Genomic DNA, 13,135 nt, shown 5'->3' with positions numbered 1-13,135 from the left:
GACGACAACGCAAACGTGTCAGTTTGTAATTTCACCAGGTTGGAGTAAAACCACGTTCAACTAAATGTGTGTAATTACACAGTGTAATTGAAATTTGCAATCATCTTTCGATGAAATGATGTCAGCGAACGGACTGTCGACCAGAATTCAGCAGTTTTTGGATCCCCACGCGCTGGCACATACTCCGGTAAAGAGATGAATGGGAGGCTAGCCAGTGTCAAAATATGGCTATGGCTAGTTATCGCCAGCGAGTTAGCTACATCATGTGATCTCAACATGTTAACAGTTATTTGCTAAACTTCACACCTTCATATCAATAGGGAGGTTTCATATACCAATCTATTGAGGATTGGCTACACTTTAAGTTGTATTAAATAAATGTATAGAAATCTGTGTGCGTAGTTTTCTCGCTAGCAAGCTAACTAGCAAAGACTAGCCACATATATTGTGCTGCTGCAGCAGCCTTGCGAGCTTGATCTCTGTCACGTAAATTATTTTTGCTCCATGTGCCACCTTGCAGAATTTATTTTCAACTAGCTATTTATCTAATATATAAAACGGTGTTTTGACAACTCGTTTTTTTGTGCCCTTTGTGTTCAACCCTTCAAACAAACAAAAAATCAACAAAGGGTCAGGGATGGTGTTAACTTTAAAACTTGTGTCTATTGTTGTCAGAGCCCTTTCCACCGCCTCGGCCAGCAGATGCAGGACATCTTGGGCGATGGAGGGATCCTGAAGGAAGTGGTCCAACCTGGAGAAGGCCCACCAGTGCCAAGAGATTCATCTGTGTCAAGTACCTTCATATAATACTCCTTTCTTTAGGTTCCCTTACCACAGGGGTCTCCAAGAGGTCAATCGTGAGCTACCAGTAGCTCACAGCCCACCTATGAGTAGCTTGCCAAACAATTCTGAAAGTATATGCAATTTGACCAGTATCAGACACTTCAAGCTCCCAGCTACTATCTAATCCAGGGGGTTTGCCCTAGCGCTACACAGTTGATTCAAATAATCAAAGCTGGGGGGGGGGGGGGGGCATGACCGTGTTTGGGAAACCCTGATCTGATCAATGCAACATTGACATTATCCCACCCCGGTTAGCCACTATTGGCTTAAAAAGCCAAACCTAACCCAATATCTGACAATTTCCAGCAATTATGCCCCCTTCTGTCTGTGTGGTGCACACATTTCTCTGTCACTCTGTGTGTATCCTTTTGATGTGATAACCATCTTGTGGGTTGACAGAAATACTATCTCCAAAACCTTCTCAATTAAATGCATGCTAACCTGGCAGAAGTACACTACCATTCAAAAGTTTGGGGTCACTTAGAAATGTCCTTGTTTTTGAAAGAAAAGCAATTTTTTTGTCCATTAAAGTAACATCACATTCATCAGAAATACAGTGTAGACATTGTTTCTTTCAAAAACAAGGACATTCTAAGTGACTCCAAACTTTTGAACAGGAGTGTACATCATGAGGAAGTATATAATTTGTATCTATTATTAACTTTGCCATGAAATGAGCAGCAGCAGTACAGAACCTTCTCTAGACCGGCACATTTCTCACTTGCTTGATGCACAATTAAAGGGGAATTACACTGAGAAATATATTTGTTAGTTTTATTCCAGACCTAAAAAAAGTAGTATTCTGATGTGATTTAGCAATTGACACGGACTCAGAACATTTCATGTTGTTGTTTCTCTATGAAAATGTTAAATTTTGAGAGTAAAAATCGAAGTATCTAAAACCTGGAAAGATACAACTGAGAGAACATAATTTGGGAAAACAGTGCAGTACATTCTCATGTCAACTGCTGACCTGGGGAAGAGTTGCAGGGGAGAAAAGAACAATGTGCTTCTTTGACAGCTAGAATTATTTTTCTGGCTCGCAACATGTTTAATTTTTTCAATGAAGGCCTCATGCTAGAAAAGGTTGTAAACCCCTACGTTACAATGTAGCCTAAAGCATATGTATTGCATATTTATTGGGACAAAATGCAATCAATCACACCTTAGGGACACACCACATGTTTTTTGTGCCGATTTGAACCCCTGCTAATATTCCTTCAGTCCATTTCTCTGGATTTTTGGAGTACTCTGACCGACCATTTGAGACCACCAGCCATCTGAAGTACCCTCGAATGATGAAGCTTGGAAGAGGTGAGCTGTAGCCTATGGCACTCGGAGATAACTGGTTTTCATATGTGGCTTCATAAACAATTAATACGCCTTACCTTACAGATGTGACTCTGTGTGGCCTTGAGCTTGGTATTCTGACCATGAGGAAGGGAGAGTTCTCTCGCTTTCTCTTCCTGCCTGAGTACGCCTATGGAGCGATGGGCTGCCCTCCACTCATTCCTCCTGTAGCCACTGTGCTCTACGAGGTGCAGGTCCTTGACTTCCTCGACTCGGCCGAAGTGGATGAGTTCTTCGCAATGAGTCCGGTGAGGACACTAGGAGCCTTTTATTTAGTCAGGGCGGTATCTCTCAAAGTTGGTGGCGATAACCTCCAGGACCAGGGGATTTTTTTGTAACAGATAAGGTCAACCTACCTCGTGGAAGGAGCTAAGATATGTTATTGGGTTAAATAGAGATGCAGAAACATGTTGCGGTTGTACAATTTTACTGAAGGGACTATTTCAGGTCATGCATCTCTGCTTACTGGGGATTAGTTGTGACTTTGTTGGCTGCCGCTCCCAAACCCCTCTCTTCCGCCAGGAGGAGCAGAACACGGCTCCTCTGTCCATGCTCCTCAACGTGGTCGACACAGAGCGCAGCTTTGGCAACCGCTGCTTCAACCACAGTCGCTTCGAGGACGCCAAAGATCGCTACAAGCAGGTAGCGTCAGAAAAACGCATCAGTCACGTCCTAAATATTATGTCCTCGAATGAGCCCCTTCATTTTAGTTTCAGCATTATTTTATGATGAAGCATCACTTCAACTTTCCATGTATGTGAATGAATGAGAGGGGTGATGGTGATGCTTAAGTTTTGGTTCCCTGTCACAAGTGTTGAGTTTCATAAGCACACTGCCGTGTGTGTGAAATTTGACAAGCACACTGTTGTGTGTATGAGTGCGTTTAGTGTGTACACGCACTACTGTGTCTACGTAGAAGTGTACGTGTGAATAACTTTCTACGTATTGATGTATATGTACAGTTAAAGTTGGAAGTTTACGTACACCTTAGCCAAATACATTTAAACTCAGTTTTTCACAATTCCTGGCATTTAATCCTAGTAAAAATTCCATGTCTTAGGTCAGTTAGGATCACCACTTTATTTTAAGAATGAAATGTCAGAATAATAGTAGAGTGATTTATTTCAGCATTTATTTCTTTCATCACATTCCCAGTGGGTCAGAAGTTTGCATATATTAGTATTTAGTAGCATTGCCTTTAAATTGTTTAACTTGGGTCAAATGTTTCAGGTAGCCTTCCACAAGCTTCCCACAATAAGTTGGGTGAATTTTGGCCCATTCCTCCTGACAGAGCTGGTGTAACTGAGTCAGGTTTGTTGGCCTCCTTGCTCGCACACGCTTTTTCAGTTCTGCCCACAAATTTTCTATAGGATTGAGGTCAGGGCTTTGTGATGGCCAATCCAATACCTTGACTTTGTTGCCCTTATGCCTTTTTGCCACAACTTTGGAAGTAAGCTTGGGGTCATTGTCCATTTGGAAGACCCATTTGCAACCAAGCTGTAACTTCCTGACTGATGTCTTGAGATGTTACTTCAATATATCCACATCATTTTCCTCCCTCATGATGCCATCTATTTTCTGAGGTGCACCAGTACCTACTGTAGCAAAGCACCCCCACAAATTATGCTGCCACCCCCGTGCTTCACGGTTGGGATGGTGTTCTTCGGCTTGCAAGCCTCCCCTTTTTCCTCCAAACATAACGATGGTCATTATGGCCAAACAATTCTATTTTTGTTTCATCAGACCAGAGGAAATTTCACCAAAAAGAACAATCTATGTCAAATGATGTCAATTAGCCTATCAGAAGCTTCTAAAGCCATGTCATAGTTTTCTGGAATTTTCGTAGCTGTTTAAAGGCACAGTCAACTTGGTGTATGTAAACTTCTGACCCACTGGAATTGTGATACAGTGAAATAATCTGTCTGTAAACAATTGTTGGAAAAATTACTATTGTCATGCACACAGTAGATGTCCTAACCGACTTGCCAAAACCTATAGTTTGTTAACAAGAAATATGTGGAGGGGTTGAAAAATGAGTTTTAATGACTCCAACTTAAGTGTATGTAAACTTACGACTTCAACTGTATAACCTCTCCATATGTCTGGCCAGGCCGTCACTCTGCTGGGGAATCGGAAGGCGGAGGGTGAGGAGGAGAAGAGGAGCATTGTGGCGGGGCAGCTGCCCATCTACCTCAACCTGTCGTTGACCCAGCTCCGCCTGGACAGGCCCCTGAAAGCCCTGGAGTATGGCCTCAAGGCCCTGAAGATCGACCCCAACAACACCAAGGCCCTGTTCCGCTGTGGTCAGGTCAGACCCTCAGTGCGGGGTGAATTTATATTCATGTGTGTGCCTACCATATATGTGATTGTTTTTGGCATCATGGTTTGGCCTTTGGATATGAAATATAGGTGAGCTGAAGGGGATCCACACAAATGTTATCTTTATTTAGTAAGAAAATAAATCTTTCAGGTGGTGCATTTAGTATGACCATATGTTTAATGGATAACCATTGCATTAATGGCGTCTCATAATGATCCTAAAACGTATATGTTCCTTTTTTCACACATTTGAGTTTTGCATGTTTGGCGAAAGCTCACTTGTGGAAAGAATCAGTCACAAGGAAGATCTCAATTGTATTCTCCTAGCGTCCTCTCTCCTTGTCTCATTCTCAAAACCCATTGGAGGAGAAAGCCAGAGGTCCCGCCCCTCTTACCTTCTCCTCCAATGGGTTTTTGAGGAGACAAGGAGAGAGTACGATGGTGTATGCAATTGAGATCTTCCTGCAGATGTTTCAACCAGAGGGTTTTCCTCAGGCCTATTTGGAGTTGTTTGACTTTGAGAAAGCCCAGGATTACCTCACGATGGCTCAGGCCAACAAACCTTTTGACGTCGACATCAACAATCTCCTGAGGAAGCTTGCCATGTAAGATAATAGTCCTGACATTCATTGTTTTTTCCCCCCTTGCGACACATATGACTCAACTAAAATATTGTTATTTTTGCAGACACTACAAGGACTGTTTGGACAAAGAGAAAGAGCTGTGCTCCAAGATGTTTGCTGACTTTGTGAAGAAGTGAAGGTGACATGTTTGTTAGCGAGTGTGTCCTTTGTCATGTAAATGCATCCATCCGTTTCCACTCTGTGGTAGTTATTCCTGTGCTAGCCGCAGGAGGGCGCTGTAGGAACAATGCAATCCAAAAGCATTGATTGATTGATTCCTACATACAGTACATATCTTACTATTGGTATCCAGTTCACATAGTTGCCCCTTTTCACTCCGTTTTAGTGAGAGATAATGTTCCATATGTGCACATCTAAGACAACCCAATCTAGTGGGTTTTAATGTCATATTTGTATTGTGATATTTCCATGTTCCTGACTGTATACAGTTTGTCTATTTTTAATGAAAGTAGGTGACCATTATTACAGGCTTTAGGGCAATATATTTGAATTTGATTTGTATCATTTTGAGTGATTTTCAGTAGCGTGTGTTGGTTGGTAGAAATGCCTTGGACATGCCCTGTATTGCATTGGAATCCTATCCTGATTTAGTATCTGATCATGTATCTGATCATGCACGATAGATATTCACTGTGCGTCCAAGCTGAATTACCCCCACCACAACATGAAACCCAGAAACAAAAACTAAAACCCTAATATATATATATATATGATCAATTTGATGTCTTTCAAAAACAAGCACATTTCTAAGTGACCCCAACCTTTTGAACAGTGTGTGTATTTATGTATGTGTGTGTGTGTGTGTGTGTGTATATAAACACAATGTCAGATTTAGTATTTTATAGCTCAGTGTTGTAGACGACTACTAAGACATCCTTTTAGGGTATGGATATTTACAGCGATAACTTCTAGTGAGAAGTGAGTTAAGGGTGCTAAGAAGCGTAATGGCCATGATAGTGTGCTATGGGCTTAGAGAGCTCATGTGGAATTGGAAGATGCAACATGAGATCCACTGGCAGCTCACATAAAGAGACATTTCAGTTATCTATACTCAACACGATGACAGACTGAATCTCGAGTGTGATTTGTCGGGAACATGTTTTTTTCCAGAGGTACATAAATATGCATATGTTCCAGACACTTGTACATAAAATGCCCGGCGCAGCAGAAAATGGCAGCAGTGCAGAAAGGCCTCTGCTTGCTCTTTCAGCTTCAAGTGGCAGCGCTCTCTTAAGATCAAAGGCTTCAGAGGGTAATTCGGGAATCATGTTAACTACATGCTCTGGGTGCTCTTCAAAGAGCTTGAGCACACTCCAGTTCAGCTGAGGTATCCTCCCTGTATCACATGGTGGGATCTGCCCTGCTTGTGTTCCAGAAGTGTGTGAAAAGAGAGGTGTCTGGAGCTAAATTTTGGACTCATTCTGTTGCAGGTGATGGTGTATGTGGAACTTAAAGTCAACACCAAAGACTCTCACAAGCCTCACTACAATATGTAGATATATTAACTTTGATTTCAAGTTTTTTTTGTTCATAATGTACCAAAATGTAGAAAGCTATTCTGTACACCAAATCCAACTGCAGCTGGACACCGAGTGAAATTATAGAGTGAAAACATTTATTTTTGTGTTCATCTTACAATATTTTCAGGGGCCATGGTTGTTTATTGAGATATATTCAAGAAGTAAAGCCTCTTTCCAAAACATACCGTTATCTTGTCTTACTTGTCCGAATCAACATATTCTCCGAGTGATTCAAGCAATTCTCAGAAAAACGATGAATACAATGTATTCCTGGGGAAAGCTGAATTGGAGGACGTTGTTCATGGAATCCAGTTGGAATCGCATGCTGGTTTTACAAGGCAGATTTCTTCATACCATTGACAAACTCTTCAGGAGGAGTAGCTTTCAGGCATTCTTGTTCAACAAATTAAATGTTACAATTATTGATTTAGCTGTTTCATTATGCAGACAGCGGCATTAAATCACCTTGGTTTTGACACTCGTAGCCAAACTCATAAAATCATACTTGGATCTTATGCCTGATTGTATTCGGCTCTCAATCATAACTCTCATGTACTCGCACAAGTTAATGATGTATTTAGTGTTGGGGCAACAAAATGTACTTCTAGAAGCTCCCATAAAGCCAGACACACTTCCATATATTTGTATTAAATGAAAAGGTTCTACTATTGGTAGAACTTGCTTGCCATGGTGGCCAGTGAGTCTGTTCACTCCGCTCTGTCGGTTAACATCCAGTGTTCCCAGTATGTAAGGACTGGAAAGAATGACAACTCTTGGCATTCACCATGGCTGAGCATCATCACTTCATCTACCAAATTAACCTGGCGGTTTCAGAAACCATAGATGAGGAATTTCTTTAACCGGACTACAGTTTACATGTGGCCCTTTTTCTAAGATCGGAGGAGGTTTTGGAAAGAGCTGTGGCGCTTGAGTTGATGGTGGTCTGGTCGTCAAGTGTCTCATTTTGTTTCCTTAATTTACACTGGTGTGAAAGAACTGGACAAGTGCATGCACATTCCTTTAGGGTATCCACTCTATTGCTTTAACCTGTGTTTTCAGATCTGTGTAGTTGGGAGTAGGGGGGAAAAAGGGAGGAAGCCACATGAGACCTGAGATTTATCCTAGATGTTGACCTGTTCCGCTAGGCTGGGCGTGGGGCGGGATTGTCCGCAGAGCGCCCGGGCAATGTGGCTTCCGTCTACCGTTGTCGTCCAAGAGCGAGCGTGCCATGTGTGTTTAGCGAGTGTGCCTCAGCAAGGATCTTTGTCGGAGACCTTCAGCAAAAAAAAGTGTTTGGCTTTTTAACCACGTGTTGAGCAGAGAAACTCTCCCACCCAGTGTTTGTTTAAAGTGGTCGCTGTTCGTGAGATGGCTCCATCATTACAGTGGACCCAGAGCCATTCCAATTACTCTGTAATATGATTGGAAGGGAAACCATGATGTTTTTACTGCTGAAGGAGTCAAGTCAATGAAGTCTTGTCTAAAAGGCTAGAGCTGCTCATTTATTAATGTCTAGGTCTATAGTCATTGGTGCAGGTTGAAGACAACCCGTTTTATAATGTGATCAGGCATTTGAAATGGGGTGGAAAGAGCTTGTGGAGAGTCGCTCCTCTGTGGGTTAGATTGTCAACAACACTAACTAGGATGACATCATTTAAATGCTTTGTAAATTGTGCTTGGAAAAACCTTCAGGCTAAATGTGGAATAGGTGTTGCCAGTTACATTTTCACCTTTCAACAATAGACTTCCAGCACTTTCAAATTCAATGTTTTTCTGTTGCGTAGCAGTATCATACGCAGATGGAAGACCGAGACAATGCACATCTGTCCACAATACTGTTCAGCTCATGCACAGGTATGGGCCTATCTGGGAGGACAGAAGGCCAGGGTTCAGTGCTATGCTGTTGGTTTGGTCCACGTCTCAGGCCCCCCCTTGTGTCTGTCCTATTGACTTTAAAAGGATGAGTGCAGGCTTATTTGAATCAGGACTCATCCAAATTCACTTTAGTATGACTTTCAAAAGTCTGTCCAATTGCAAAGTTATGCTACTTTAAGATGTATTTATGTTAGAGGGTGAGCAACCACACGTGTTTATAATCCATGAATGCTGTTGAGTAATGTTTACAGAATAGACTTTAATAAAAGAAATGACTGAGCGTTCTGAGCGTGATTCAATCAGCGTCTGAAATGCAGTGGAGTGAATCTGTCCATTTACCTTGTATGGAAAGTGCAATACTTCTAATGTACTGTATAATCCTATCAAATAATATAGCTTTGAGTAATTATTTTGGGTTGGTCAATACTTTCTGTTTGGTGAGAATAGTCGGAGTAATGGCCGGTGGAGGAGGAGTGTTGTTGAGGTAGGATTCTGGGGATTAGTTAGGTTTTGGGAAGTATAACCACTAAAATGACCCCTGAAGTGTCTGAAAGCGCTTGTCTTTGTGTGATCAAGGAGGAACACTAGGCTTTGTACTCGGTCTTTTGGACTTAAGGCTTTGGATGTGAGTATTTTGTGCGTGGTGGTGTTTTTGTTCTTGTCTGTTGTGAATTTTTTTGCATCCATGACATTAACCTGTGGTGGTGTGAACCCACTCTCATTTAGGTTGCTCTACAGTCACGCATAGGTTGTGACGGTGTCCGTTCTGACAAGTTCAGCAAGAGGTCAGACCATATAAGGCTGCCTTTATGAACTGTGGACACTCTTACTCACACCAGAATTGGAGGTGATCGTCAGACAAGCCCCTTTTCAGTTCCTAAAAGGCTGTTTTGCAGAGGGCTGAATGGAAAGTTTGTCTTACTTAGGGTTCTGAAGCTGAGTTGAACCAAACCCTGTTTTCCTTGGGTCGTAATTGCATTTGATTTGAAATTAAATACTGGGTATTTTAGGCTTGTTGAATGAATGGAGGGGTTTTGTTTTCTTTGTTGGCATCCTAAGAAGGTAACAAGTGTACCCCTCCACTTTCTGTGCCCTCTCAACCTGTCCACATTAAAGGCATAAATAAACACCCACTATTATATCAGCAACATTCCATGTGTTCCTTTTCAGATGGTTTAACTACTGATACGCTATGTCCTTAGGTATATTTTCCTGTAAATACACATTCTAATTTCAGCCACACCCGTTGCTGACCGGTAAATAAAATCGAGCACACAGCCATGCAATCGCCATAGACAAAGATTGGCAGTAGAATGGCCTTACCGACGAGCTCACTGACTTTCAACGTGGCACCGTCATAGGATACCACCTTTCCAACAAGTCAGTTTGTCAAATTTCTGCCCTGCTAGAGCTGTCCCGGTCAACTGTAAGTGCTGTTATTGTGAAGTGGAAAAGTCTAGGAGCAACAACGGCTCAGCCGTGAAGTGGTAGGCCACACAAGCTCACATAACAGGACCGCTGAAGCACGTAGCGCGTAAAAATAGTCTGTCCTTGGTTGTAACACTCATTACCGAGTTCCAAACTGCCTCTGGAAGCAACGTTAGCACAATAACTGTTCGTCGGGAGCTTCATGAAATGGGTTTCCATGGCCGAGCAGCAGTACACAAGCCTAAGGCCATCTTGTGCAATGCCAAGCGTCGGCTGGAGGGGTGTAAAGCTCGCCGTCATTGGACTCTGGAGCAGTGTAAACGCATTCTCTGGAGTAATGAATCACGCTTCACCCTCTGGCAGTCCGACAGGCGAATCTGGGTTTGGCGGATGCCAGGAGAACACTACCTACACCAATGCATAGTTCATACAGAAATGGTTTGTCTAGATTGGTGTGGAAGAACTTGACGGGCCTGCACAAAGCCCTGACCTCAACCCCATCAAACACCTTTGGGATAAATTGGAATGCAAACTGCGAGCCGGGCCTAATCGCCCAACATCAGTGCCCAACCTCACTAATGCTCTTGTGGCTGAATGGAAGCAAGTCCCCGCAGCAATGTTCCAACATCTAGTGGAAAGCCTTCCCAGAAGATTGGAGGCTGTTATAGCAGCAAAGGGGGGAACAACTCTATATCAATGCCCATGATTCTGGAATGAGATGTTTGACAAGCAGGTGTCCACATACTTTTGGTTATGTAGTGTATATCTAACCACTGACTAGATTCCCTTTCAAACTTTTGAGACGCTCCATCAAGTTACTAACCTATCATCCAAGAATTGTCAAAGTCAATAACTCCCCTAACAAGTTCCCCCTTTAAGATGAGGAACAGACTGCCATTCATATGAGTTAGATTCACAGAGGTTTTGTATGTAAAGCCCCCCTGAAAAGCTGGAGAATGCGCTGGAACTCTCACCCCATCCACATCTATCTAACTCGGCCCCAATGAGTTTTTTTTTTTTTTTTTGCTGCCAATGGTTGGCAGCATAGAGCAGTGTGTTTTTGGCTTGATACAGTTATTCTCTCCAGGCAAACACCTTGTCAAAAAGTTGGTCTGTATATCAAGCATGTTTTATCCACTGAGTGTGCTTACATTTACTTCTAAGTTATACACTAATTACACAGGTTAGTGTGCAACTGAAGGTGCGTCTCAGTTGTCTAACTTGGATGTGTCCTAGGTGAGTGTTAGATAGCAGTCTCAAGGTATAATATTAATGTGATAATCATCATTTATACGTATGGTGATGTAACTGAAACACTGTATTGGTAATGAATATCAAAAGCCTTAAGTTTTTGGACCTACCACAACGCAAGTCCCTTTCATGTCTAGTAGGTGGCATTGCGGAAACAAGAGGGCCCGATCAGTTTGTGTTCACAGGCCTTCGTGCAAACTCGGAGCCGATAGCGCCTTCAGATGGAACAAGCCGATAAGGTCGACACAAAGGGATCAGCACGAGCTCTAGTTTGTTCCTGAGGAGACAATTGAACCCAATGAGCGTCCATAGAGGAAGGCCAGCCAGATAAGTTAGCGCTGCCATGGAGTCCGCAGAGAGGCGGAGCCAGCCAACAACATTGAAGACGCTATCAGAGACTGGGATACCATTCACTCTCTGGGTGAGGTAGACGAGCTGAGACGTGGCGTTAGGGACTTGACGCACTTGACAGTTTGTATGTGCTTCAAGATGAAAAGGATTACAGTGAGTTAAAAACACGGTCACACTTTATTTGGACAGTCTGGATTTTCCATCTGTATATGGTATGACCATCTGTATATGGTATGACCATCTGTTGATAAGCAACTACTTGCTACGGTTAGGGTAAGGGTTAAGGTTAGGGTTAGGATAAGGGTAAGGTTAGGGTAAGGGTTAAGTTAGGGTAAGGGTTAAGTTTAGGGTAAGGGTTAGGATAAGGATTAGGGTTAGTAGATTGTCTGTAGAGCATCAGTAACATTTCAACTATCCAAATAAAGGGTTAGCAAAAACACCCCCAAACCTACAGCAGCAGAAGTGATTGATGACCTATGCATTTCATGACATCCCATGGGTGCCGATGTTCTCCTGGGGTACGTAGAGATAAGGTCAAAATCTCTCCGGTGACGATGGCACATGAAACGTCTAAGATTAGCTGTGTCTTGGGAGTTGGACGACCAGAGGGGCACAGGCACACTACCGCCCCTGTTCTGCTGGGTCTACTTTAATATACCAGTGGTGCTGACAGAAACGTGGCCTTTGAGATGTGTGAACTCTCACTGTTGTGTGTGTCAACCCTCACTCCCCTGGAGTGTATGAGCCAGAGAGAGCATTAGGGTTTGCGGCACTCACAGGGTGAGAGAATCAGCCAAGTCAACCCCAGCCAGTATCAGGGCCAAGAAGACAGCCACGCTATAGAGAAGCCTCCAAAACATGTCTAACCAGGCGCATAGAGAACAAGCTGATGAGAAAGTAGAAACACACCCATCTCTTATATCAACTCTGCCTGGCATTATGATTTGCGAGTAATAATTTATGAAAACACTCCTAGGCCATTTGCGTATATTCGACCACATCCTCTCAACCCCTTTTGGCGGATCAATGTCCTATTCATAACATCTGGTGGTGCCTCAATTCCCCCCCCCCCCCCATTTTTTTCAGGTTTAGGAAAAAGGTTGTTTTTCTTTTCCTCTCGCTGCTCTCCCACCTCTGATTTAAACACACTCCCTGCCACTTGGAATAGCAGAGCTCTAAATATAGAGAGGAGAGAGTGAGAAGGAGGATGGGGGTAAAAGGCGGATGTTGCCTTTCTCTTCCCCTCCAATACAGCAGCGGCTTTGTCAAGGAGCCGATTGCTTATCGCCATATCTCAGAGAATCAGTTCCTGCCACTGCTAGCAGGGAATGAGGGCTCCTCTCTGTTGGGGTTCAGGTATATGTTGGTCTATGCGTCGAGGGCCAGAGAAACCTACAGGGGGACGTCATAAAAACAGTGCTGTTTTTGTTCAGGCCTTTTTCCTCGCATATAAAGCGGAGGGCTTTTTTTTCTCGGACTTGATAATTACTTGCAGATTTGACAGCTCAGCCCCCCCCCCCAATGTTATTCTTTAAAGATTTAAAATGGAGCTGA

The 13,135-nt window shown here is 43.0% G+C and overlaps 1 protein-coding gene across 3 annotated transcripts; it reads left to right on the top strand.

Moving 5' to 3' along the window:
* Position 1: 1 nt before the first annotated feature.
* fkbp6 (FKBP prolyl isomerase 6) lies at positions 2–6,858 on the top strand. 3 transcript variants are annotated; one of them, XM_021623752.3, is made up of 9 exons: positions 2–187; positions 676–793; positions 2,068–2,157; positions 2,239–2,441; positions 2,716–2,835; positions 4,304–4,501; positions 5,008–5,117; positions 5,200–5,274; positions 6,587–6,858. In XM_021623752.3, the coding sequence occupies exons 1-8, from the start codon at positions 116–118 to the stop codon at positions 5,270–5,272; spliced, it is 984 nt and encodes a 327-aa protein (XP_021479427.3). In that variant the 5' UTR covers positions 2–115; the 3' UTR covers positions 5,273–5,274; positions 6,587–6,858. The 3 variants fall into 3 exon arrangements, with proteins under 3 accessions (XP_021479427.3, XP_021479426.3, XP_090048606.1); XM_021623751.3 differs by having other exon boundaries at positions 4,981–5,117; XM_090192480.1 differs by lacking the exon at positions 5,008–5,117.
* The last annotated feature ends 6,277 nt before the right edge of the window (positions 6,859–13,135 follow it).

The sequence above is a fragment of the Oncorhynchus mykiss genome, chromosome 12, assembly GCF_057628025.1.
Source record: "Oncorhynchus mykiss isolate SJ-2025 chromosome 12, ASM5762802v1, whole genome shotgun sequence".
Lineage (NCBI taxonomy): Eukaryota > Metazoa > Chordata > Actinopteri > Salmoniformes > Salmonidae > Oncorhynchus > Oncorhynchus mykiss.
The sequence above is the reverse complement of the archived record's forward strand: the minus strand, read 5'-3'. Positions and strand labels throughout refer to the sequence as shown.